Genomic DNA, 23619 nt, shown 5'->3' with positions numbered 1-23619 from the left:
AGCCTGTGTTTAATTCCTCCAAACACTATTGAGTTAGCAAGTCTGAAGTGAAAGGTGCAAGGATCCAATAATAACAGGGGAATAAGGATCCCTTCTAGAGATTGGCTTTGTCAAAACCCAGGAAAGACCCACACAGCGACGAATGCTATTTCTGCAAGCTACAGAGACCTCTCAGCATGCAGGCAGGCCTTGCTGGGGTTTTTATATTATCCTGTCATCCTCAGTGTTGGACCCAATCACCAAGCAGAGGAAGAACAGGAAATTTATCAGTAGTGAGACCCAACGTTGATGGCAAAGAAAGAAGCAGAATTTGCATCACATGACCACGTTGTATTTGTCATGGCCACAGTCCCTGTCCTGGCTGACAGTATGAGTGATTTGGCTACTGTCAAAAAGCAGGAAGCAGAGTAAACTAAAGGTAGAATGTTGTGATGCCAGGGCTGTCCTTGCAAGATCACCTGTAGCTCACAGCCACCAACTCTGACACAGAGCCAGAACTGACCACCATGGACCAATTTTCCCGGAAATCTGGTGGAATTTGTCTCCATTTGACTCGGGCCTTTCAGCTCCTTTCTATCCTCACCTTTTCCTTCCGTGGTCTTTCCTTTTGCAGTAAAATCCATCTTTGAACCCGTGCTTCTGTCTCGCAGAAGTACCTGGGGTTGAATTTGGGAACTGTCTCGGAGCAGACGGCGATAGGAGCTCGGTCCCCAGCCCTAGAACAAGGTGGGGTGACTCCAATCGCCAGCAGTCGGCACAGACAGGCAGAGCCAGACGTGTCTCCTGCCACTGTGTCCGTGTCAACCACAACCTTCACAGCCCCTTGCGGGGCTGCCCCTTTGTGACGCGCTGGCCCGTGGTTCTCTCGTTTCCATGGCCACAGAGCCCCCACCCCAGCTCCATCCCTTTCCCTTCCCTTCCCTTCCCTTCCCAAGGGCAGCCAGCCCTGGGCCCGGCCAGGCCAGGTCGGAGGGTTTGGCACTGTCTAGGAAGTAGCCGCTTTCCTAAGCTGCTTTTCAAGGCCTTTATTTCTGTAATTCCCACTCCGTTCTGCCTTGCAGCTTGTTGGTTGCGGATTTTGATTACTTCTCTTCACAACAAATAAAGTGGTGCCTTCCCCTCAGCAGCCCTGGGGATGTTCCTATGTGAAGCCATCTGTCTCACACGGTTTTAGACAATTTAAAACAGAACACTATGGATAAGCCGTCTCCTCTAAAGTGTTCCAACAATCCCGTTTCCAGCAAGAGGAAGTGAACAGTAAGAGATAAAGGTGGAAAAAAGGCCTGCCTCACCACCCACACGGCCTGGGGGAGAGACAGCTGGGCCCCGATCTGGCAAGGGCCCCAACCTCGGCTGCTGGCAAAAGGAAAAGGAAAACCACCAGCCCACCACTAACATTACGTACAGCAAACGCCAAAAAACAACCTTACAACCAAAAAACTCATCTCCGCTTTCTGGCCGGGCCCTACAATCCCAGCCCGGCCCCGGCGCGGCCTTAGAAGGCTCCTTATGGTAAAGAGCTCCGGCCGCCCCACCTAAAAACAATCACAGAACCCTCTCCTGCCCTGGCAAAATATTAACTTTTTCACTGCCCAAAATATGACTTTACAAATATTTTATTCTCTGTCCTGTGGAAAAAAAAACCAGAGAACCAAAATGATAATATGTACAAAAACAGCACAAAAAACACCAAATTCAAAGTATGAGAAGAGTCAAGTCTCAGCTGAGGGAAGGAAGACATAGACTGAAATTCTTCCCTTTTTTTATGCTATAGAAAAGCATCCGTTGTTTCCCTATAACACATAAAAAATTATGGGGTGGATTAAAGATTCTAACTCTAGATGTAAGAAGAAGCGTTGGTGTTAAAATAAACCAATGTTAAAATTGCTGTAAGTGCCCTAGGTTGAAATAGTGAAAAAACCCCTGCTTCTCCCTAGGGAAGAAGAAAAACACCCTCTATTTTTAAAAGTGGAGTAAGCTTTTGTTTCAACTATTATAATCCTTTAAGTGTGCCTCATAAGTTGATATGGTCCTCAGTATTAGTTATGAATTAAAATGTTAGTTGAGAAAAAAAATATTACATAATAACCAGATCTCTATCCTCCCTGACGGCTAAACACTAGAACAGCAAGACCACCTAAAAATGGTTTCTTATGAAAAAATCTCTATAGGCTGAAAAATCTCCTCTCTGAAAGAAACAAGTAAATGACTATTTGAGAAATGGTAAACGAACTGAGTTGTTCTTTGTATGTTGTCAATGTAAAAAAACAAATGTGTGGAAAGAAGAAGAGTAGTCTGAAGTTTTATTCTAATTTTTCTTCTTCTTTTTTCCCCTATAGTTTCTGGTAATAAAGTTTGTCTTTGTACCATTTAAAGCTAAGCCTGTTTTATCTTCCTCCTAATCCTATCTCACAACTAAAAACGTTCAAATTAACAATCCAAAACCACTACACTAAAGCAGTGTCTCCACCCAAACTCAAACTGAACCCAAAACACCCCACTGTGGAGACCCTAAAAGGCATTCCCTAGTTAGGGAGACACGAGAGGCTTCTCTCATAGCAAGCCCTGTTCTGTCATGCCAATGTAGCCCTGTTCTGTTCCCTGGGCCAGCCCCCTGCCCTCTCCCTGTCTCTCAGGCTTTCGGTCACTCCCACCCTGTTTCCCTGTTGGCTCCCATGCCCTAACCCCACCTTTGTGCCACCCCCATGTCCCCTGGTAAGTGCTCCCTGATGCTCCCCCTGCCCAGGACACCCATCTGCTTCAACCTGGACCCTCACCCCGACGTTCCCCTTTGTCTTTGCCTCTGACCCTGGACTATCCACGCAGTGGCTGAAATAAACATCTCCGTGAATCCCATACAAAGGCCCATGCTGCTTCTTTACCTGCAACCATCTTAACAGCTATCCAGGCTACAACACCTGGGGAGACAAAGGAGACAAGAAGGATGTCCCAGCTCCCAACATTTCCTTTATCCCTACAGTAGCTGTACTCTAATTACTGCATACGAGAGTTTTACTTGATCCCTTTAATGCCAAGGGACCATGAAGGACTTGAACCTTGTTCAAGTCCAGCCTTGCCTGCCTATTTTGGAGTGGAGGGCAAAGATGCAGACAACTTTGGGCGGGGGTAGAGCTGAAATTGCATTTTGCTGCTTCTGATTTCCTCCCTGCTTTTGCAGCAGAGGGACATCTTTGTCCCTGCAAACCACTCCCCTTTCCAAGTGAAATGTGGGCCTGGCTACCAGCTCCAGGTTCTTGAAGAGACTGCTGCGGTTGGCAACAGGAATTGTTGCTGAACTTTTTGTGTTACTTAAACCCCCCCACCAATTCCACCAAGTGGATGAGGAAAGAGGCAAAGAGATTTCGGTGGAAGAAGGGAGGCCAGAAGCTTGAAAAAAGGATGAAAGAAATGCTCCAATGATGATGATGATGTTAATAACAAGAAAAAGATTTACTTTTCACAGCAAATGAACACCGGCTGCCGTCCAGCCCTCCCAGACTGGCAGGTCGAGCGGTGCCGTTTCCATGGCATGAGCTGCTGGTAGCCTGGGGACAGAAACCAGAAAGCCACGGTCAGTGGCAGCAGGCTCCTGTCCCCCCTGTCCCACCATGGCCTATGCTCAGGCCAGGCTGCTGGCTGTGCTTAGAGCCCAAACCTCCCAGCCCATTCCCTCCTTGTTAGAGGAGAGCAGCGTGGCAGGACACGCTCCACCTCTTCTGCTCAAGCATGGCACAACAACCTCCTCAGCAGCTGCAAGAGCGACATTCTCGTGTGCCTGCTGCCATTTGCCCTAAGCCCTTCTGCCACCCGAGCTGTGGAACCGGGTACCCACCTCTGGAGACCTGCTGCCAGGAGAGGAGCCGATCCCACACAAGGTCCTCATCCTTTTGCAGGGGACATCCACACCGTGGACCCTCCCCGGCTAGCACCGGCACGGGATGCACTCCACGGACGGTGCCGGTGCTTCTCCATCTGGTCTGGACACAAGCTGCAATCTTTCTGGAAAAAACACAAGAACAATTGCATGAAAGTCATTTCAAAACAATACCTGGAAACAAGAAAAAGCACCAAAGGTTGTCACCGTTTCACGGGCCTGGGGAAGGTCTGACCGCTCTTTATGATACTAAAATCTCTCCAGTGGTGGGGAAAAACCCTACCTTTCCCACCTGTATGCCCACCCCTTCCTCAAGGACCTGCAAAGCAGAGCAGCTGGGCCATGGCTAAAGAACCCGTCCCCCTCTGCTGCTCCCTATCCCCATGGATGCATGCTTTTGTCAGGCCGGATGCCCCCACCCCAGCCTGTGCCATGCTGGCAGGAAGAAGCTGTCAGCGAGGCCAGGAGCCGGCTCCCCTTCCACAACATCCATCCCCTGCCCCACCAAAAAGCAGCTGAGCAGTTGGCAGAAAGATTAATATTGTCCACTGCCACCCCACGGGGAACCTCCGGCACGTGGCCAGGCCGAGCCCTGCAATGCCTGGAGGCACGAGCATCCCCCCACCCCTGCACCGCCTGGGGACTCATCTTGATTTCGTCAGGGTGCAGAGCGTGTCCTCTAGGAAGGGGCTGCAACCAAAGCCCATCAGCTTTGCCCTGCCAGTGGCCAGCTCGAGGACGGCGTTCTCCAGCTCTGCGCTGATCTCCAGAAGAACACGCCAGATGTGCCTTGGCTCGCGGGGACATCACGAGGCCATTGAGCTGCAGGGGGATGTTTCCCCTTTTCCACTCTGTGGCAACTTCACTGCACTGTGCCACAATTTCTCCAATAGGATGGGGAGCCCTGAGCCGCTCCCTCCACAAATCGCCGGGGACCTGAGGAAGCACCTCCTTGGCTGTGCTCTCTGCTCCATGCCAGGGCCACTGGGAAATGCTCTGGGGAATTCTTTGAGAGCCACAAGACACGAGCAGCTGCTGCTTGCGGGCATCCTGGATTCTACTGTGCAGAGGGATGGATCTCTGCTGTCTCCTGGGCCAGGTGGGGCTTCTGCACCCAAGAATGTTCTAAAAGGTCATCCAAGGATGGCCTGTCTGCAGGGTCCATGGATAAGCACCACCTGATCAGGTGCTGGCACTCTGCAGAGAGAAACCAGAAACTGCTGGTCAGCTCCTGTCCATGCTCTCCCAGATTTCACAGTGCCCACAGCACACTAAGAGTGCTCAGAGCTGTTCGTACAGCTTCCCATCCATCCTCTCTTCTGGAAGAGAGCAGCAGAGGTACACGTGCTGCCTCCTCCAACTCAGCCCAGGAGATGAACCTCCTCCCCAGCTGCAACAGCACGACACTTATGTGCCACCTGCCCTCTCCCAAAGCCGTTCTTGCTCCCGTGCCTTGAAGGCCCATCCCCACCTTGAGACACCCGGGGCGGGAAGAAGAGCTGTCCCTGGACGATGTCCTCTCTGCTTTTGAAAGGAAGGTGCCTGCACACCAGCTGATAGAGCAGGATGCCCAGGGACCAGATGGTGGCTGGCTGGCCATGGTAGCGGCCAAAGAGGATCCACTCCGGTGGGTAGTACTCCCGCGTTCCTATGGCACACGGGCACAGCTCATCAGGCCAATGCTGATTGCTCCCTCCCTCCCAGCCAGCTCCTCAAAAGCCAGCCCCAGCTCCTGCCAAAATGCAACTTGGCTGCAGCCGGCTGAAGCAGCATTCCCCCTCCCTCTCTCCCTGTGTGTTTCACCCGTGGAAGCACAGGGGAGAAGCTCCACTGCCCGGCTGGGCCCCGGCTTTGGGCTCACCGGCCATCTGGGTGTAGAACGTGTCCTGCAGGATGGTGCCGCAGCCGAAGTCGATGAGCTTCGCCTCGCCGGTGGCCAGGTCAACGAGCACGTTCTCGGCCTTGATGTCGCGGTGCAGGACGCCGCGGCTGGTGCAGTGCCGCACGGCCCCCAGCACCTGCCGGAACAGCGCCCGCGCCACGGGCTCTGGCAGGAACCCCCCCGCGTGCAGCAGGTGCCAGAGGTCCTGACAGCGCTCCGGACGCTCCATGACCAGCGCGAAGCCGTCGGGCAGCTCGAACCAGTCCAGGAGCCGCACGATGCCGCGGAAGCCGGGCCACGACGCCATCCAGAGCAGCACCAGCTCCAGGGGCACAAGGGCGCCGTCGTGCTGCGGGGGAGCCGCCATGCCGTCAGCGGCGCCGATGCTGCGCTCGCCTTCGCCACCCCCTGCCCGGCGCCGCCGCAGCTCCCATTGCCCATGGCCCGGGACGCTGCGCGGCCCCCGCTCGCTCCACGCTCGCTCCCATCGCAGCGTCCCGGCTCCCACCCGGCCGGGCCTGGCCTTACCCCGCCCGCCACGCCCCGCCGCCTGCTCCCGCTGGCCCCGCTCACTCACCAGCCGCGCCCACTCCAAGACGCGGTCCCGGGACACTCGCTTGATGGCCACCTGCAAGCCAAGGCGAGCGGAGGGCTCAGCTCGCCGCCCGCCGCTCGCCGGTCGCCGCCCCCCTCCCCGCTCCGAGCCGGCCCCGTCTCTTACCGGGACGCCGTCGGCGAGCCGGGTCCCGGCGTAAACGCTGCCGAAGCCGCCGCTCCCCAGCAGCGGGCCCTCCCGGTACAGCTGCTCCAGGGGAGGCTTCTCCGCCCGTGCGGACGGCACCGCGCTCTCGTCATTCTGCCCGGGGCACCCGCCCGCCCCGGCCGCCGCTGCTTCCCGAGCCACCCCGGGCTCCGGCGCCTCGGGGCCGGCGGCCGAACTGCCGGGCGGCGAGGCTCGCTCGGGGGAATGCGCCGGCGGCGGGGCGGGAGCCGGGCGGCTGCGGGCCAGCTGTGGGCGGAACCGCGGGAGGGGCCTCGGTCGGGGCCGGGCCAGCGCCAGGCCCCGCGCCAGGCGGAGCCAAGAGACGGTGCTGCTCCACCACCGCCACCAGTGCAGCGAGGAGCTCGTCCACAGGCTCTTCAAAAGGTGCCACAGGCGGTACGGACTGAGCCCCGCGGAGGCGGCACCGCGGCGTGCCCGACAGGGGCGGGCAGGGGGCCGGCTCGCCCACGGCCGCCTTGCGGGGCGCGGCATGAGCCGGGCTGGGAGAGGCGCAACAAGGAGGGGACTGAACGGGATCACAGGGAGTCTGAGAGGGAGAAGGGCACGGAGGGCGAGCGGGAACTCGAGCGGAAAACCGATCGAGACAGGCGCTGCTGCTGCTGCTGCTGCGGAGCCGCCGGAGCGCGCGGCCGTTCTGCCGTTGCCTCCGCGAACCCAACGGAGGAGCCGCCGCGCGCCCCGTGGAACACAGGAAACAAAGTAAGAATAAATGAAGCTAATTCCTATTAGAGAAATAGCCAAATAAAGCAGTGGAGGAATAAAGAAGACTGTTGGCTTGTGGCTTTCTTGTTTGAGTGAGATGAAGCATTTTGTGGGGAAGAATTGCCTCTTCTGACAATTTTGCCAGTGTGGGCTGGAGCGGAGCTTTTAAATTTCAAGTAGCAAAGAGAAATCGTGTCAGTATTGTCATCCCTTTTCATTCTCTGCTGAGACACTTGCAGGCTGCCCAAAGACATCGTCTGCAATATGGAACTTGGACCCAAATGGATTGTTAAGTGTGTCTGGATGTCACCAAATCTATGGGAATGACAAAAACTCTCCAGCAATATTTTTAGTGTTAGAGAATCTAGGAACAATGATATTCTGACCACGATGTTGTTCTGGCCGGGATGTGAAACAGAAATAATTTAATCCACAGGTAGCCCTGGTGTGCACAGAAATTTTGTTTGTTTATTTCCTGTCAGTGTTAGTGGCAGAAGCATCCATTGCTCAGTTTGGGAAGGCTGACCCCTGACATGGACTCTCCTCAACTGTGTCTCTGCCTCTGACACTAGAGAACACTGAGTGCCTTGAGAGCTCGTGTTGCCTGTGGAATGCTCCAGCTGACTGCCACCAGAAGCTGTGGACGTTCTTTTGGTATCTGATGCAGAAAAGGAGTTCTCCATAATACCATGCTACTTAAACCCACATTAGGATGTGGCTGTGTAGTGGCTCACCATGGAGCAGATTGCCTGCTTTGTCACTGCCAGCCCTGCTGATCCTGCAAGGGACCCTAGTGTATCCCATGCCTGTTTTGCCTGCAAGCAAAGCTTGCCTTGCCTTAGTAGTGTGGAGTAAATAGAGAAGTAATAAAATGGACAATTAAACAAGTTACTTTGGAGGAGATCCTCAAGCTTTCACACATCAGCCCTGCACCTCATGCTCCGTATCCTAGTTTGAATGGACAGGTGTGTGCTAGGGAAAAAGCAGGACCTTCCCTTGAAATGGAGAAAGTAAAATCCTTCCCACTGAGTCAGTATAATTTTGAAATCAAGAGGTTCTCAGGGAAAGATAGGGGGACAGGAAGAACAGTTCTCTACTAAATATACAACAAGGCCAATCTAAACAACAATAACTATGAAATTAACAGGAACCCAGTCACAGTTCCTTTGGTTGTGTGCTCTTTTCCCCCCTGGTGCAGTTACCATCGCCATTGGCAGTGAGCTCTGGCAGGTTCCCAGTGGACAGGGCAGGTGTGTGGATCCCTGCACAGCTGCAGGAGAGCTGGGGGTGATGGCAGCTGTGTCTCAGATGGGAAGGGTGGAGGAGAGACTCTGCTCACGAATCCTTGGAGCAGTGTCGGTCCCGGTGCTCCAACAGGATGCTTGGAGATAGCAAACTGAAGCAGGACAGCATCCTGGCAGGGGTGTGAGGTCCAACACCAGAAGAGGCAGCTCCTGGCACTGGGATGGCGCGGTGAGGTTTCCCAGCTGCCTTCCTCCTTCCAGAGCCAAAAAGGGGTGAGTACCAGTAACTGCCCCCCCACCCTCCTTTACCTGCTTCGAATCTCATGGCCTTGGCCTCCTTCCCCACACTGGCCCCACCCTCCCAGAGAAACTCACAAAATCAGGGAGGCTCTCCCTTCCCCATCTCAAGGTCTCAAGGACCTGGCCATCCTTAGCATGTCAATGGGAAAAAATATAAAACTATAAAATATAGAAAAACAAAACATACCACCAAAAATATACACAATAAAAAATATAACAACAAAATTATTAAGATACAATCAAAATATATTTATTGAAACCTACAGATAACTATCAGAAAATATGTACATCTGGAACTATACAGGCTAATGCATAAATCCTTGTCTTCAAACGCTCTTTGGATAGGCAGCAGCTTCTTCCTGGGCTTGGAGGAAAGAGCTCTTCTGGACAGCAGGAAAGGACTTTGTGGGTAAATGCACAAATGAATGTCCAGAGAAAACTTGGTGGAAACACAGGAGCCAGGCAGGTCTGCAAAATGGAGACACAAAATGTAACAGAGGCTGCAATGCAAACCTAAAGCATCTGAAGCTCCATATTTCATAGAACACATTTCTTGGAAATTCATAAATAACTGCACAGGGAAACATTCTCCTACCATCACCCTCTGGAGGCAGGCCAGGGGCACACCCTGAGCCACTTCCACAGAGCTCCCAGGGGAACTCCCTGGCCTCTGGGCTGCCCTGGGACAGCAGGGAGCCCAGAGCCCTGTGCTTCCCAGCAATGGCTCAGCTGCACATGCAGCCTCCTGCTCCTCTCCCTGCCCCACAGCTCAGCAGCCCTACAGCTCCATGGGGCACTGGCAGCAGCACAGCTCATGGCAGGGGGCACCTGCAGGGCACAACTGCTCCCTGGCAATGTGCACAGGCTCTCCAGGCTGGCACAAGACCCTTCCTCCCACCAGAGAGCGGCCCAGCTCCCACCTTACCTCTGTGGGAGGCTGAGCCATGCTAGTCCTTCACTTTGTCCTCAATCCAGAGTGTCTTCAGGCCCCTGAGCATGCCATGACTAGGAAGGGCAGTGGAGAGAGCAGGGGCAGATGCACACCCTTCCTGAGTATTTTGTCATTTCTGGCCCAGCTAAAAGGTCAGAACCGCAGGTGTCCATCTCAGCACTTGGTCAACTTGCTGGAGAACATCAAGCCTTCACCAGCCCAGGATGTTGGAGAGGTTTTCCTGGACATGTGGGGGCTGGCTGGCAGCACGCTTCTTCAGCTTGGTGCCCATCACCTCGTAGAGGGCAGAGGCGAGCCTGGTGACCACCGTGCGCACATTGGCGCTGCGGACAGGCAGCGCCTTGTTCTCCAGGAAGGACCAGAGCACGGGCAGGGCGTAGCGCTGGACCACTTCAGGGCTCCTGGCATAAACCCCTTCCACAAGCACTGCCGGGACAGAGACACAAGCTTCTGAAACAACAACCTTAATGCAAACAAGGATCCACCTCGAGATTTGCTTCTTGGAAGCCTCTCTGCCTAAGAGCAGCGAAATAGCACACAGAGCCCAACAATCCAGAAATGGCCAAAGCAGCTGATCCTCCCCAAAATAGAACCACCAACACCTCAGGAGTACTGTCTCCAAACAAATACTTGCACCTGTGGCAGAACTTGTACCTTTACTGGATCATTTCACAACCTGTTTCAACATCAAGAATGACTAAAATGTCAACTTCCCTTTCATTTCCATTAGGAAGTTGTCTAAACCCACACTGAAGATTTGGAAATGCACCATGGAGATTCAATTGAAAGGTTTCTAAGAAAAAGGACAATTCCATCTTTGTGACCCTTGATGTCAAAGTGCCAGAATCCAATCTGGCTCTTCCCTTTGCTCAGTGGCACACAGCAAAGGGCACTATTAGACCACACTTCCAAACTCCAGCCCACCAGACATGGGTGCTGCTTGACAGCTGGATTTAGAAACATCAGTGACTAGCTGCTGTCTTTGGCACAATGCTTTTGTGCCTTCCAACAAACAGCTGCTTCAAACCTCAGGGTGTCTTAGGTAATTACCCAGACCTCATTGCTGTGGCATTTGTGCATCTGCACATTTTAATGTCATTCCCCCTCCCAATGTTAATGGCATTTTTCTTGCAATGTGCACTGCAATAGTAGAATGTAGAGAGAAAAATGCAACACAGATGAATGAAATTTAACCACAACACGAGTGTCTTCTCCCTTTCTCTCTGAAGCCTACTCCCTGCTCAATTTCTGAACTGAACTTTGTCAAACACAGACAAAAAATTGACAACCAACAGGCTCCTTGCATGGCAGATGTGGCTGAGACATCAAAACCTGAAATGCTCTGGACACCATTCATATTTTCTGATCAGGCAAAATGTTATGCAGTAACCACTTCGTATTCTGTGGTGGAAGAGACTTCATTTTCTCTATGCTCGTAATCCACCAGCAATCATCAATATTTAAACAGTTCCTGAAAGTGCCCAAAACCAATTCTGCCAAGCAGGAAAAGGGTTATGGCATCCATTTCAAAATGGGTGTTAATTTCAGTTAAAATCCAATTCAAGACATTTGTCACAATGGAACTTGAGAAAACATTGTTTGTTCCCACTAAATCTCAGAGAGAACATCTGCTCTTCCTAAAAGAGTCCTAATTTATGTTTATTTCCATTATTTCAAGAAGAGATCAAAATATCTCCAAAACTAAATTCCCTCTTCCTAGACATCTACTTTATCCCAATGCCCTTTCAAGGGCTTTTGACATTCTCAATCACCGAACACTGAGCATTTGAGATTGCTGAAGAAGACACAACATCTATGAAACCTTGCATTTAAAGATGCTGGCACACTTAGCAGTGCATTTAGACCCCGTTAAAGCAAGGCTGTAAATCATCTTGTCCACTATATAGAGAGATTATCACTTTTCCATTCCTGGGCTGTTGCTGACATAGCAAGCTCCTCTGAGGAATCAATTATCAGCTGCATTTGTAGCATTTTGGACAGCACTGACACAGGAAGACACTGTTTGCACACCCTGAAATGCTCAGTCCAATGCCACTTTGACAGCACAGGCAGGGAGCCTCAGCACTCTGCTTCTGCCCCTCTGGCCCCAAAGGCTGCCTTGCACCAAATCCGTGCCCCTAATCTGGGTGCTGAGTTTTGACCTAAGCTGTGACCCCCAGGCACTGCAGGGTTCAGTCTCAAAACTTTTCAAGAGCAAAATGAGAATTCTGTGAGGACAAAACAAACGGATTGCCTGAAACAGCACTTGCTACATTTTCCCTGAAGGACCAGAGATGACCCTGAGCTCCCAAGAGAAGAGCCAGCTCGGGTATTTTTAACCCCTCCCTTTCCTGGAGGTGGGCTCTGAGATGCCCCAGTGAGAGCTCGGCCCCAAGGCCGAGCGCCACCCCCGTGCCAGGTACTGCACACCTCTGCAGCAGCCAGGGAAAACCTGCCAAACACAGCTGCCATGGGCATTGGGCAGGAGGGACAAGCTCAGCACCTCCTGATTTGGAGCAGCTACTCTACTGTCTATTGCCAGGAATGCCCAGGAAATGCTCCCTGGGGAGACCTCTTGGCTCAGCAGAGGCCATACCTGTGATACGCTCTGTCACATCCAGCAGAGCTTGGCCACTCAGCTGACTCCATTGGTGGCTGAACTCTTTCATCAGTGCTACTTTATCTACAAGAGAAACACACGTTTCTGCTCACTCTTCTGAGGTCCTAGGAGAAAGGAGAGTGGGGAGGGGAAGGGCAGGGGCAGCCCCAATTTATAAAATCAAGTAATTTTCTGCTGATGTACTTCTTTCCCTCCAGCCTACTTGAGGGGGGGGTTAAATTCCCAAAGAAAACCTCTCCGTTCACATTTGTCAATGCAAAGTTGTCTGCTGGACCTGGAGCTACGTTAAACATTTCAGATCAAGGACCTCAAGAGTTCAATCACACGTAAGCAGTGAAAAGGTTTTGAACTCCAGAGCAAACAGGAAGAAGCCCAGACTTGGGATACACAAAGGCACAGAGTCAGGCAGTTCAGGAGTTCACAGAGCAGCTGAGGTGGAGAAAGTGGAAACTCCCCCTTGAAGATCTGCCTCTTCAACACTCCATTTGTCAGGCATATTTCTCCCGAGCAGCATTTTCAGTGCTGACATAAATCTCTGTGACAAAGGAATTTAGAGCAGTCCTTGCCTGTGTAGGTAATTGCCACAGCCATCCTGCCCCATGAAAACAACATGTGGAACAAGACATCACTGACAGCTGGATTTCTATCTGCTTGTTTTAAGGAAATGCACTTGGTGAATCATAAGTGTCCCATTTGAAAAAAGAAGACAAATGGGAAAGGTGGAACAGAGGCAGCTACTGCCTATAATGTGGAGCCTTCCAGGGGGCTGCTCTGCAGAAGCTCTGATGGGCCAGTGTCCCTTCATGGCAACAGCAAAGCTGTTCATTTGGGAAATCTAATGGGGTCCAAGCAATCTCCAAAATCCCCTTTGCCTCTGAATTGTAGCAAAGCTGTAGTCCAGGACCTCCTCTCCAGACAAGCAGCACAGAGCCAAGGGCTCCTGGCACTTGTGGGAAATGCTGATGCACATTCAAGCCTCTTGGGGGACTGGTGCCTAAGGACTGCACCCCCACAGCTTCTGGTGGATGTCAGCTGCAGTGTTCCACGGGCAACAAGAGCTCTCATGGCACTCAGTGTTCTCTTGTGTCAGAGAGGCAGAGACACAGTTGAGGAGAGTCCATGTCAGCCTTACCAAAATGAGAAACGGATTTTTCCAGCGCTTTCACAGCTGCAGCATGAACCCCGGTATCCTTTGAGTTCAGGCTCTTTAGTATTCCTTCCACTAAACGGACAATCACGGGGTTCAAGGCATCTTCCAGGATGGCTATCATTTCTGCCAGCACGTCCAGCGCCATCTGCTTCACTCTCTTGTGCGTGTCAGATATTCTCAGGACAAAATGATCAAAAATCTGTGAAGAGAACAAGCAGCAGGAAAGGTGGATTAAAATGTCCTTGTTTGGAGAGGGGATGTAGAAATGAGCATTCAATACCCGAGAAGGTTACACACCATCTTTACCAAGTGCAATAGAGACAAGAATGGAAACGAGTAGCCACAGTTGTGTTTGTGCAAGACAGGATGGAGTTTGGAGAAGTATCTCTGTAAAAACATTTGGGTTATACCAACCCAGCCTGATACTTCTCTTCCACATCCAAACCCATTTTTCATCAAGAGAAGAATTGCCATGCTTTCAGTGGCTGGATTCCTTTCATTGAACCCAGCTGGGAGTAGGAGACAGCAAAGGTTAGAGCAGTGGAAAATTCTGTCATCATGTGATGAACAACATCAATAGGCACCTGCCAGACAAATACAGCTGGACTGAAAGAACTTGTCCTGCATGCTGGACCTGAATTAAATTTGTCTGGGTAAGAGGGACCAGCCTGTCCCAACAAGGCAGGATGTAGTGCCAAGACAGACTGAATTAACTTCATTGCTACAGGCTTGGGAGAGGAGCTGAAGGGAAGGAACAGTGAAGATACCCTACATACTTGGACAATGTTTGTGGTGATGAGCTTGGGGCTGTTTTTGCACAGGTCTAGGAGGAATGCCACTCCTTCCATCCGTGTCTCAAACCCCTTGGCTTCCAGGAGATCATAAAGCTTCTGGAGCATCTCCATTTCATCCACAGCTGGAGGCAACGTGACCTGGACTTTTGGATGGTGTAGGAGGCGTCCATCCGAGGTCGACTTCACCCTGGAAAATAAAAGCAAATGATGGCTTGTTGGTGATAATACCTGCAGATAATTGTGAGCAAAACATCCAGAGGTGATTTACTCATGATGTGATTTCAAGCTAGAGAATCATGAGGCTCTGAAAACAGCATGGACTTCAAGACAATCATTACGGGAGACAATCCACAAATATTATTAATGCAGATATAGGCATTTTTATCAAAGAAAATTTGTAGGTTAAGGAAAAAATCAGTGGCACAGGCCATCTCTCCAGAATGATCTTCCTGAGGAAGAGAAATATCAAGCTTGTTGTGTGCTTTGTCACATCTAACAAAAGTGCTCAGTACCGTTGACTAGAAGGAAATGTGGCCTGGGGCTTCATTGAGACATGGCTCCTCATCTTCACGGGGCTCTTGACACATGGGCGTTCACCCTTCTGCTCTTCCATCCCCTACAAGGACACAGAGAAACCCCACCAACATTTAGAATATAGAATAGGAAACTGTCTGCTTAAAAACACAAGTTAGAACCAGGATCACTGCTACCAAGTCTTAGGGAAATATTTCCAAACCTACAGAAGGAAACAGACCACAGATTCAGTGATGCCAACTCTTTGTTTGCAATAGCCCAAGGCAGGTTATGGGTGCTGCCATAGTGAGCAGCAGTTTAAACTCCCCAGTTCATGAGTCTCGAGCATAAATGGGAATAATGGAAACTGCTAGGCACCAAGAGTTCTTATAGGAAAAAGCAGAAAAATTAGGACTCTTTGGGGTGGGCCAATTTTGTTGGAAGGTGATTTGGTTCAACACTCGCTCTCCCTGTTTGTGCACAAAGGACACGCTCCCTTCTATAACGTAGATAAAAACAATGAAAGTCCCCCCAAGACAAATGATTTTCCTCTGGATGCTGCTGGATTCACCAAGCTTCTTCCAGCTCCACAGGGCTTGACAGCAGGGCAGTATTCCCAAAAGACAGACGGTAATTGTAGCAATTAGGATTGACTGGGACATCTGCTGCAGTTTTGGAAATTCTCTTGGCACTACTGCTTCCAGTGTCTTTTGCAAAGACTCTGTTCTCCTCAGAAGCACTTTTCTCACTTCATTGCTTTACTGGGAGCAGAGCAGGGACAGCAGGGTGGGGAGTTATGCTTAAATGTAAACCCACTTTCTCCTCTTCCCCTTTCCTCTTTGTGACCAATAGTCAAAATATTCAAAGCCCCACTTTTCCCCTAAGAATATCAGTTCCTTTGTGGTCTGCAGATGAACAGGCTGGGGATTAACAGCTCATTCCCAGGAGCAAAATGATTGAGCAGAAGGGGAATGAGATAAAGACAGATTAGGTATGTTTGATGTCCTATTAGCTGTGGCTATACTTGCACAAAGGAGACATTTCTCCTGCCAAGCACTTACTTTCTTCTTTATTCTTCTCAGAATATCTTCCAGGTCACAGGCAGGAACGGATCGCTCCAAAAGCATTTTACATTTTGGATGATTTATCAACATCTTCACCATCTCCTGTCCATAATTCCTATGGAAGGAAGGAAGGAGGGAAGGAAGGAAGGAGGAAGGGAGGAAGGGAGGAAGGGAGGAAGGGAGGAAGGATTCCAGGAAGGAAGGATTCCAGGAAGGAAGGAAGGATTCCAGGAAGGAAGGATTCCAGGAAGGAAGGAAGGAAGGAAGGAAATCGAACAAACAAAGGAAACCTGTTAACAGAAGAGGCTGATACCTTAATGTCATCTTTTGCAATCCTTGCATGAGATGGCATTACCTACTCAGCAAAGTGAGAGAAAAATATCATTTCACTCTGAAACTGTGGGTGTGCTTCTGTGGGATCAAAGGATCCCAGGGAACAAGTGAAACACATCTGTTTTGTTGTCAGATCCCATTAGAAGTACCTTGCTGCCATTGCTCAATAATTTGCCTTCCATTAACTGGCAGAGAATCCAGCACAAAACACCTCAGGCCTCCTATTGACTATTCTATATGTGTGCAGAGCAGCAGCTAGTTGCTCCTGTATTTTTGGCAGCTATTAATTGAATCATCAAAGTAAGGGGATTTGGGTGGCTTGGGTTGATTTTGCCACTAGGAAACCAGTTTTCCTCCAGAAGAAATTTAGAGGTCATTGAGCCACAGACAACAACATTCTAGAGAGCTGCAGAAGAGGTTTAGACAGACTGAATACATTAGCCCTGAAATACTTCTAGAAAAGTTTTAAGTTAACAAGAAAGATCTGCTTTGGGTCTTTCAGTGATGAACATGAGGCAACATTTTGGCTCTGTGTTGTGCACCTAAGATCAAACAAAACTGTTTGACTGCCAAATCTGAGCTCTTTTGATCTCAGGAAAGAATCCTTCAAGTCACAGGAAGTTGGCAATGCTCCTTCTTGCTGGACAACCTCAGCTTACCCACTACAGTCATTTCCCCAGGTAATCCAGAGCAGTGGTCACAGCACCAAGGCTGACAGAGCTCGAGAAGTGTTTGGACAATGCTCTTGGGCACATGGAGTGACTCTTGGCATGTCCTGCACATGGCTGGCAGCTGGACTCCATGGCCCCAATGGATCCCATACAACTCCGGGTATTCCATGCCTCTATGGCCCTTATCCACACCGTGAGGTAACTTAATATTGCCTTTCGTTACCACTCTTTTGTGGTTTTACCTTTCTAGACAGACACAAGGCAGTTTTCCTGTGTGAGGAGGTGAAATGAAGATGGTTACCTTGTGTCCTTGTGGCAGTCCTGAGCAAGCGTCCCTGCCGCGTGCGCCAGCCTCTCAGCCCTGGGTGTGCCTGCGAGCTTCGTGACTCCAATTTTCTCCATCAAGGACAGCAGCAGTTGCGCCGCACACTTCCGCACCTGGGCGTGGCGGCTCCTGGCAAGAGGAGAGCAAACACTGGGGCACAGGGAGAAGGAGCAACAGCAGCACAGGCCTTGGCCAGAGCGTGCTCCCTGCCACTGCTGCGGGAAGGAGGCCTGGCTTCTCCCTGCAGCTTCAGACACCTGTAGAAGCTTCTGTCCTCAGAGAAACTCAAATTAGCATTGGACACAAGGACTGTCTGCAAGGAAGACGGAGGAATTCAGTCTCCCTGCACTACCTGATACTCAGTGTCTTTGCCACAATTTCCACTGAGAAAGATAAAAAATTAGATTACATATGAATTCTTTAGAAATGAAAGACCATTCATGCTAACCTATCAGAGGGCACCCATTACACAGAGCTGCAGCAGGACTGAGGCTCATTCCAGCCATTTATCCCCAAATCTGCAGAGCTTTGGAAAAATACAGATGCAGAGAAAACACACTGTGGGCCGTGAAGTTGCAGAATATGCAGCAATGCAGCCTGTTTCTTTTGTGAGGATTGGCAAGGGGTACATCTGAATGTTTTATCCTATTGCAAAGATGGGGAAAGTGTGGCAATCAATTTACCCAGATTGTCCAGTTCTAGAGAGTGTCTTTTGATAATTATCAGGCTCAGCACAAACACTTAAGGCAGCATTTGCATCAGCTATTCCATAGTAGTGGGCCTGTGAAGGTGTATGTGCAGTGATTCATCATCTCAAGGCTAACATGAAACACCAGTTTGATTAGAAAGTAGAGCTCTATGGCCAGGATAGTCATACAGGACTCCTTTGGCAGGAGCTGCACCTGCTGTGCAGGCTGTGTCACAGCCAGCACATTCTCCCCTAGGTGCTCCATACCCCAGCAAGTACCCTCCTTATTTTCCCAGTGAATGGCATCATGAGGATCCATGGTTTCTCACAGGGTCTCTGTGCTTAGTGCAGTGAAATATCATAGAGCTCTCACAGATGAAAACTGCAATTGTCCCTCTTCCCACAGAAGCACAAGGCTCTATCCTTAGCCTTTGCAGGCACTTGCACTTCCCCACCATTCACCACATCTAGGCAACTCTGACAGACTGGGAGGACTCCAGGAAGCAGCGGGAAGATGAGTCAGAAGAGGTTTAGGTTGCATATCAGGAAAAGCTTTTTCACCCACAGGGTGCCTGGGACACTGGAACAGGCTCCCCAGGGCAGTGGTCAACAGCACCAAGCCTGACAGAGTTCAAGAAGCATTTGGACAACAATCTCAGGCACATGGTGTGACTCTTGGGGTGCTCTGTGCAAGGCCAGGAACTGGATTTAATCATCCTCATGGCCTCGTCCAACTTCCCATGTTCTACAGTTCTGTGATTCTGAGAACTCATAGGCTGAGGGAGGGCAGAAATAAGGGAGAAGAGGAAAGAAATGAGGTGGATTGGAGAATCCAGTCACTGAGTTGACAGAAGATGCAGGATACAGGACCCTTCCCTCCCACCATTCCCATTCTTTCTCTCATCCCTTCCCCCACCTAGAAGTACTCTAGAAGGTGAAGAATATCACTGAAACAAGAAACCTACTTGACTCCACTGTCCAGGAGAGCAGTCATTGCTCGTGCAGGAGTTACATTCTCCACCATGATCCCCAGGGTGTGACTGGCTGCTTTCTCAACAAACTCTGGCGAATTACACATCATGTGCAGAAGGACCCGAGCCACCTCATCCACCTCAGAGTCCATGTCCTTCTTCAAGGTCACAAAGAGCTCTCCCAGAGTGACAATGGCCGAGTAGGACACCTTTGAGCGGAGGTTGGTCACCTGGGGAAGTCATGAGGGGAAACATAAGAATGACCTTGGAAAGAAAACCAGTTGCCTTAGACAGACGACTCAGGAAATGACAACACATCCCACTGTGTCCAGAGGAACATAAAAGCACAATAAGAGCAGAAGAGCACATGCACAGCATGACACTTCCACTGGCACCAATATCTGGCCTCAGACTTGCATGTAACAGGCCTAAAAATAAGAAATTTCATAAAGTATCTACTTAAGCCTTCTTTAATGTCAACTGCTTTCCCTTTAGGCTCTTTTCTTTGAAACACAAAGAACCAAATTAAAGTAAGGGCTGCTTTCAAACCATAAAGGCGTCAGTCATAAAGATAAAAGAGTCACGTGCTCCTGTTTAAAAAAGCAACACCAGCAGCTGAAGCACTCAGCCAGGAAACAGAAAACACACGCTCAGGCCTACAGACTAATTTGCAGTGTTGAATGACAGCTCGGGCAGAGACTAGGACTCTGAAAATAACATAATTAGAGTATCTTTTTCTGCATTTGCACATTTCATGATAATGGCAGCTCACTCAAAGATGAGTGTCAGATACCCGACCTACCAGTGAATACAACTACATCTACACACAGATCCCATAGAAAGCTGACAGACATTAGAAATACAAGATCTAAAAAGAGAAATGAAGGCAGTCTCTGAGCACACATGGAGATGAACAAGCACATAGCTACTCTACACACCGTGTATGAAGTACAGGGCACAATTCACAAGAGTGTTCTCACCTCACTGGTAACTGCCAAGCAAATGTCACGAAGCCTTGAAAGCAGGACTTCTGAATGGGACCCAGCCAGGAGTTTGATGCTGACCAGTCCCTTCTCCTTCATCTCCCTGAAAGGCAAGTACCAAAAAGATGGATTTTTCTCTCCACCCAAGAACTAGGCAGCACCCTCTGAAATTACCAGGCTGGCAGCTCAGTCAAACAATGGGAGGTGCTTTTCAAGGAGTACTTAATGAAATTGTGGAGCTCCTTCCCGCAGGATGTTGTTGCTGTCAAAAGCATACACAAATCCAAGAGACAAATAGAGGGGTTTCAGTGTCTTCATTTGTGGCTCTTTTACAAGACAGCCTTTCTGAAATGTCTGGCCCATGGAGTCCCTATGACACAGTTTCCTAGAAGCTGTGAGACTGGGTCATGCTCCTGTTTCTTGTCACCTCCCTATACCTGTCCCTAAGACACAATCCCCTTGGGCAGTTATTGGGGCATTTTCCTTCTTTTTCATCCCCAGCAGGCAGTTCAGCAATAAAAGTCTGCACTGGCACTCTGGAGCTCAGTTTCCATGCTACAATCCAGGCTTGTTTCTCACTCACTCCACTCCACCTCCACATTCCCCAGAAAAGGAGCAGCAGGGTGTCCCATAAGATTCCACGCCTGGGAAAGAACAGTTGAAACTCTGCCTTTTCCCAGAATCCCCTACCAAAAACAATGCCCACTACAGCAACATGTTATTTAAAAGGTGTAAACAACTCTGTCTCTCAGCACTTGCTCTAGGCAGCCCTGAGCTACAGAAAGGTGTGTGAGGCATCAGGGCTGCAGCACAGGGCTGGTGACCGATCCCACGGGCACCCCTGAGAGTCACCGGGACCCCCCACACCTGCAGAAGCTCTCTTGTACCTCAAAGGGCACCAAACAAAAAGGGGGAAGAGGAAGCAGAAGAGAATTGCAAAGCAAATGTGACTGCACAAAGAGATGCATGTGGCAGATTTTTCATGCTTATCCCATTGTGAATGGAGTCCGTACCCCTGTGTGAATGAAGCATCCAACAGTGAGTTTATGCTAACCCCGATATCACAACCAATATCACCAAAAACTTAACCAGCATCACCTAACATTCGTAGGGTTATCACCTCTGGGCCTCCTTCTCTCTGTGTCTAATTGTGGGACACATGTTGAGTATTGGCAAAACACCTCCAGCCCATATGAAGCAGTGAGAAGAAAAAAGTTGAATTCAAAAAGTCCAAGATTCCTAGAGGGTTTCATTGCTTTCTCCTTCCCTTCTGCCATGAGCCTTTCAGGAGTAAAGACAGGCTGGGGATTTGAAAGCACAAATCAGTCCATTTCTCAGAAAGAGTGACTCCCTGGAGCTGCTTCTGGGACTCACATGCAGGAGGTCACAGGGAGACCCCGTCACCTGCCATTGCTGTCAGCACTGGGAGCAGAGAGAAATCTTACTCAGTCCCACTGGGCCAGTGCCCCAAGGCACCCAAATCTCTACACTCTAAACTGCTGCCATCCTACTGCTGCCTTCAGCCAGCAAATCATCTCATCCCACAGCTTCCTCTCTTCCCTCAAGACTTCCTTTGCAGCTCCATGGAGCAGCAGGCAAAGCGAGGGAGCAGCACAGAGCGGCAGCAGCTGGAGCACAGCTGCAGACCGAGGCCAAGCAAAGGCTGCTCTCAAATCTTGATCCTCTCACTGCTCTGGAGTGGTTTCAGCAGAGTCCTTTGCCCTCTGGGCTGTCGGGGCTCAGAGGCACTGGCAAGATCCACTTGTAAGCTTCCTTAACGCTAAGAGGGAGACAGAGTGACCGGGGCCTTTCTTACCAGTCATCGCTGCCCAGCCAGGAGAGTGCCTGGAGCAAGGACTGCTGTGGGTCAGCAGAGGCTGTGTCCTTGTGCCCACGCTCACGGAGCAGCTCCTGTCGGCGCTCGGCACCAGTGGCCGTCTGCGAGGTCACTGTGAGGAGAGGGTCAGCCCTGAGCGCTGCAGCCCCGGGCAAGGCACCCCGCCATGGAGCGGCCTGCAGCCCCAGCTCCCAGCCAGGCTTCCATGTGCTGCAAACTGGCACTGCCTCACACACCTCCCTGCTGTCTGCCTCCTTGGGCTCCTTGCTTTCTCCCAGCCCCCCCAGCTGGGCACAGCTCCAGGCTAAACCTGACCATTGCCCACACAGTGCCAGCTCCCAAGTGCCACAGGTAGCACAGCCAGCGGCAGGTTCCTGAGGCCGCAGAGCTGCCACTCCCTGCCAGACAGGGACGACCAGTGGGAATGGCTACACCTAGAGGGAACCCCCCAGGGGCCTCTCTTGTCCCAGCGCCCTCATTTCCCCCAGCCCTGAGGACTGAGGCACTCTGCAACTCCCTGAGGAAACTCCTGCAGCTGCCCTGCCACAGCACCAAGCCAAGCCGGAACAACCCAGGCTCAATTCTGGTCAGTTCTCAACGTGGAAGTAGCATCACTTGAAAAGAGCATTCCAATTATTATTCCTTGCTCCCTTCTTTTTATCTCACCCTAGTTGGGATGATAGCACAGGCAACCTTGGAGCACCAGGCAGCCCCTCCTGACTGTCACCTCCTACCAGCAGCCACTGTGTTTGGCTGCAGTGACACAGGAGGCACTGCTTGTTTCCTCTTGGAATTGCAGGCCATGGGATGGTGGCAGCCAGGAGCCATTGATCGCTTCAGGGAGCAGCAGCACGACTGCACCAAGGCACTGACTGCCATGCAGAGACAACCCTTACTGGGATAGCAGAAAAGCTGGCTGCAGAGCCGGACAACAGCACAGGCAGAGGGCCCCGATGGGGAGTGGTCAACTGATGGTGGTGGTACTCGTAGGTGCACAGTGAGCACACCCTGGCACACTGCCCCCAGCTCCTCTCTGCACTTACAGCTGTCTCCTGGCACCAGCGCTGTAGTTTGGATTATCAGGATGGACAAAAGCCCGAGCTTAGGCCTTTACCTCTACTTTATTCAGCTCAACTTTCCAATGCATCTCTAAGAACCGACTACGGCAAGACAACCAAGCTGGAGGAACTCAAAAGTGGATTTGGTGCTCATTCCCGGACTGGCTATTGACCAAAGAGCCCAGTTGTGCTGGCTGAGGCAGGAGGCACTTTGTGCTCCTTTTGCAAGGAAATAACTATATGGGAAAAAGCTGCCACAGAGCAGACTTACCTGAGGAGTTGCATGGGACACTGCCTTCCTCTTGGATGATGGGCATAGTGGGCAGTAAGGGCATCTTGTCCTGCTTCCTCAAGACCTTCTTCTTCAAGGCATTACCAGGGTGTTTTCTCTGCACACTGGAAGCTGTGCCATTGACAGCTGCTTGGCTGAGGCCTGCAGGGACCAAAGAGGAGCTTGTAAGTGGAGGGTGCTGGACAGGGTCACTATGGAAAGGGCCAGAAAATTTGCTGGAGCTGGGTAACATCTCTGTGTTATCCCAAAGAACTTCAAGTAGAACACTGGCACGCTAGTATGGGACAAGGATCATACAATCACCCAGGAAAACCTACGACAATTTTGGTGGGAAGGCCCCTTTAACCACCATCTAGTCCAACCCCTGGGAAACGGAACATCTTCATCTGGATCAGGTTCCTCAGAGCCCCATGTAAACTGGCCTTGAACACCTTCATAGATAAATCAACAACAGCTTCTCTGGAAAAACCCTTGCAGCATTTCATTGCCTTCATTATAAAATAAATTCTACCTAATATCTAATCTAAATCTACCTTCTTCCAGTTTAAAAATCAAACTGCAGTGATGCTTCCCCTAAGAAAC

General features: G+C 50.7%; 1 protein-coding gene across 1 annotated transcript in view; it reads right to left on the bottom strand.

Moving 5' to 3' along the window:
- Positions 1–315: 315 nt before the first annotated feature.
- The window catches only part of LOC134042020 (serine/threonine-protein kinase pim-1-like), a 36873-nt gene continuing 13569 nt past the window's right edge, over positions 316–23619 (bottom strand). Inside the window, exons 3-8 of the mRNA XM_062489093.1 lie at positions 6478–6612; positions 6334–6384; positions 5736–6105; positions 5346–5522; positions 4989–5071; positions 316–357 (exon numbers count right to left, since the gene is read on the bottom strand). Coding sequence (XP_062345077.1) covers positions 316–357; positions 4989–5071; positions 5346–5522; positions 5736–6105; positions 6334–6384; positions 6478–6612 — 858 coding nt within the window. The remainder of the gene's footprint in view (positions 358–4988; positions 5072–5345; positions 5523–5735; positions 6106–6333; positions 6385–6477; positions 6613–23619) is intronic.

Source organism: Cinclus cinclus, chromosome 3 (assembly GCF_963662255.1).
Source record: "Cinclus cinclus chromosome 3, bCinCin1.1, whole genome shotgun sequence".
Taxonomy (NCBI): Eukaryota; Metazoa; Chordata; class Aves; order Passeriformes; family Cinclidae; genus Cinclus; species Cinclus cinclus.
This window is presented reverse-complemented; position numbering and strand designations above follow the sequence as displayed.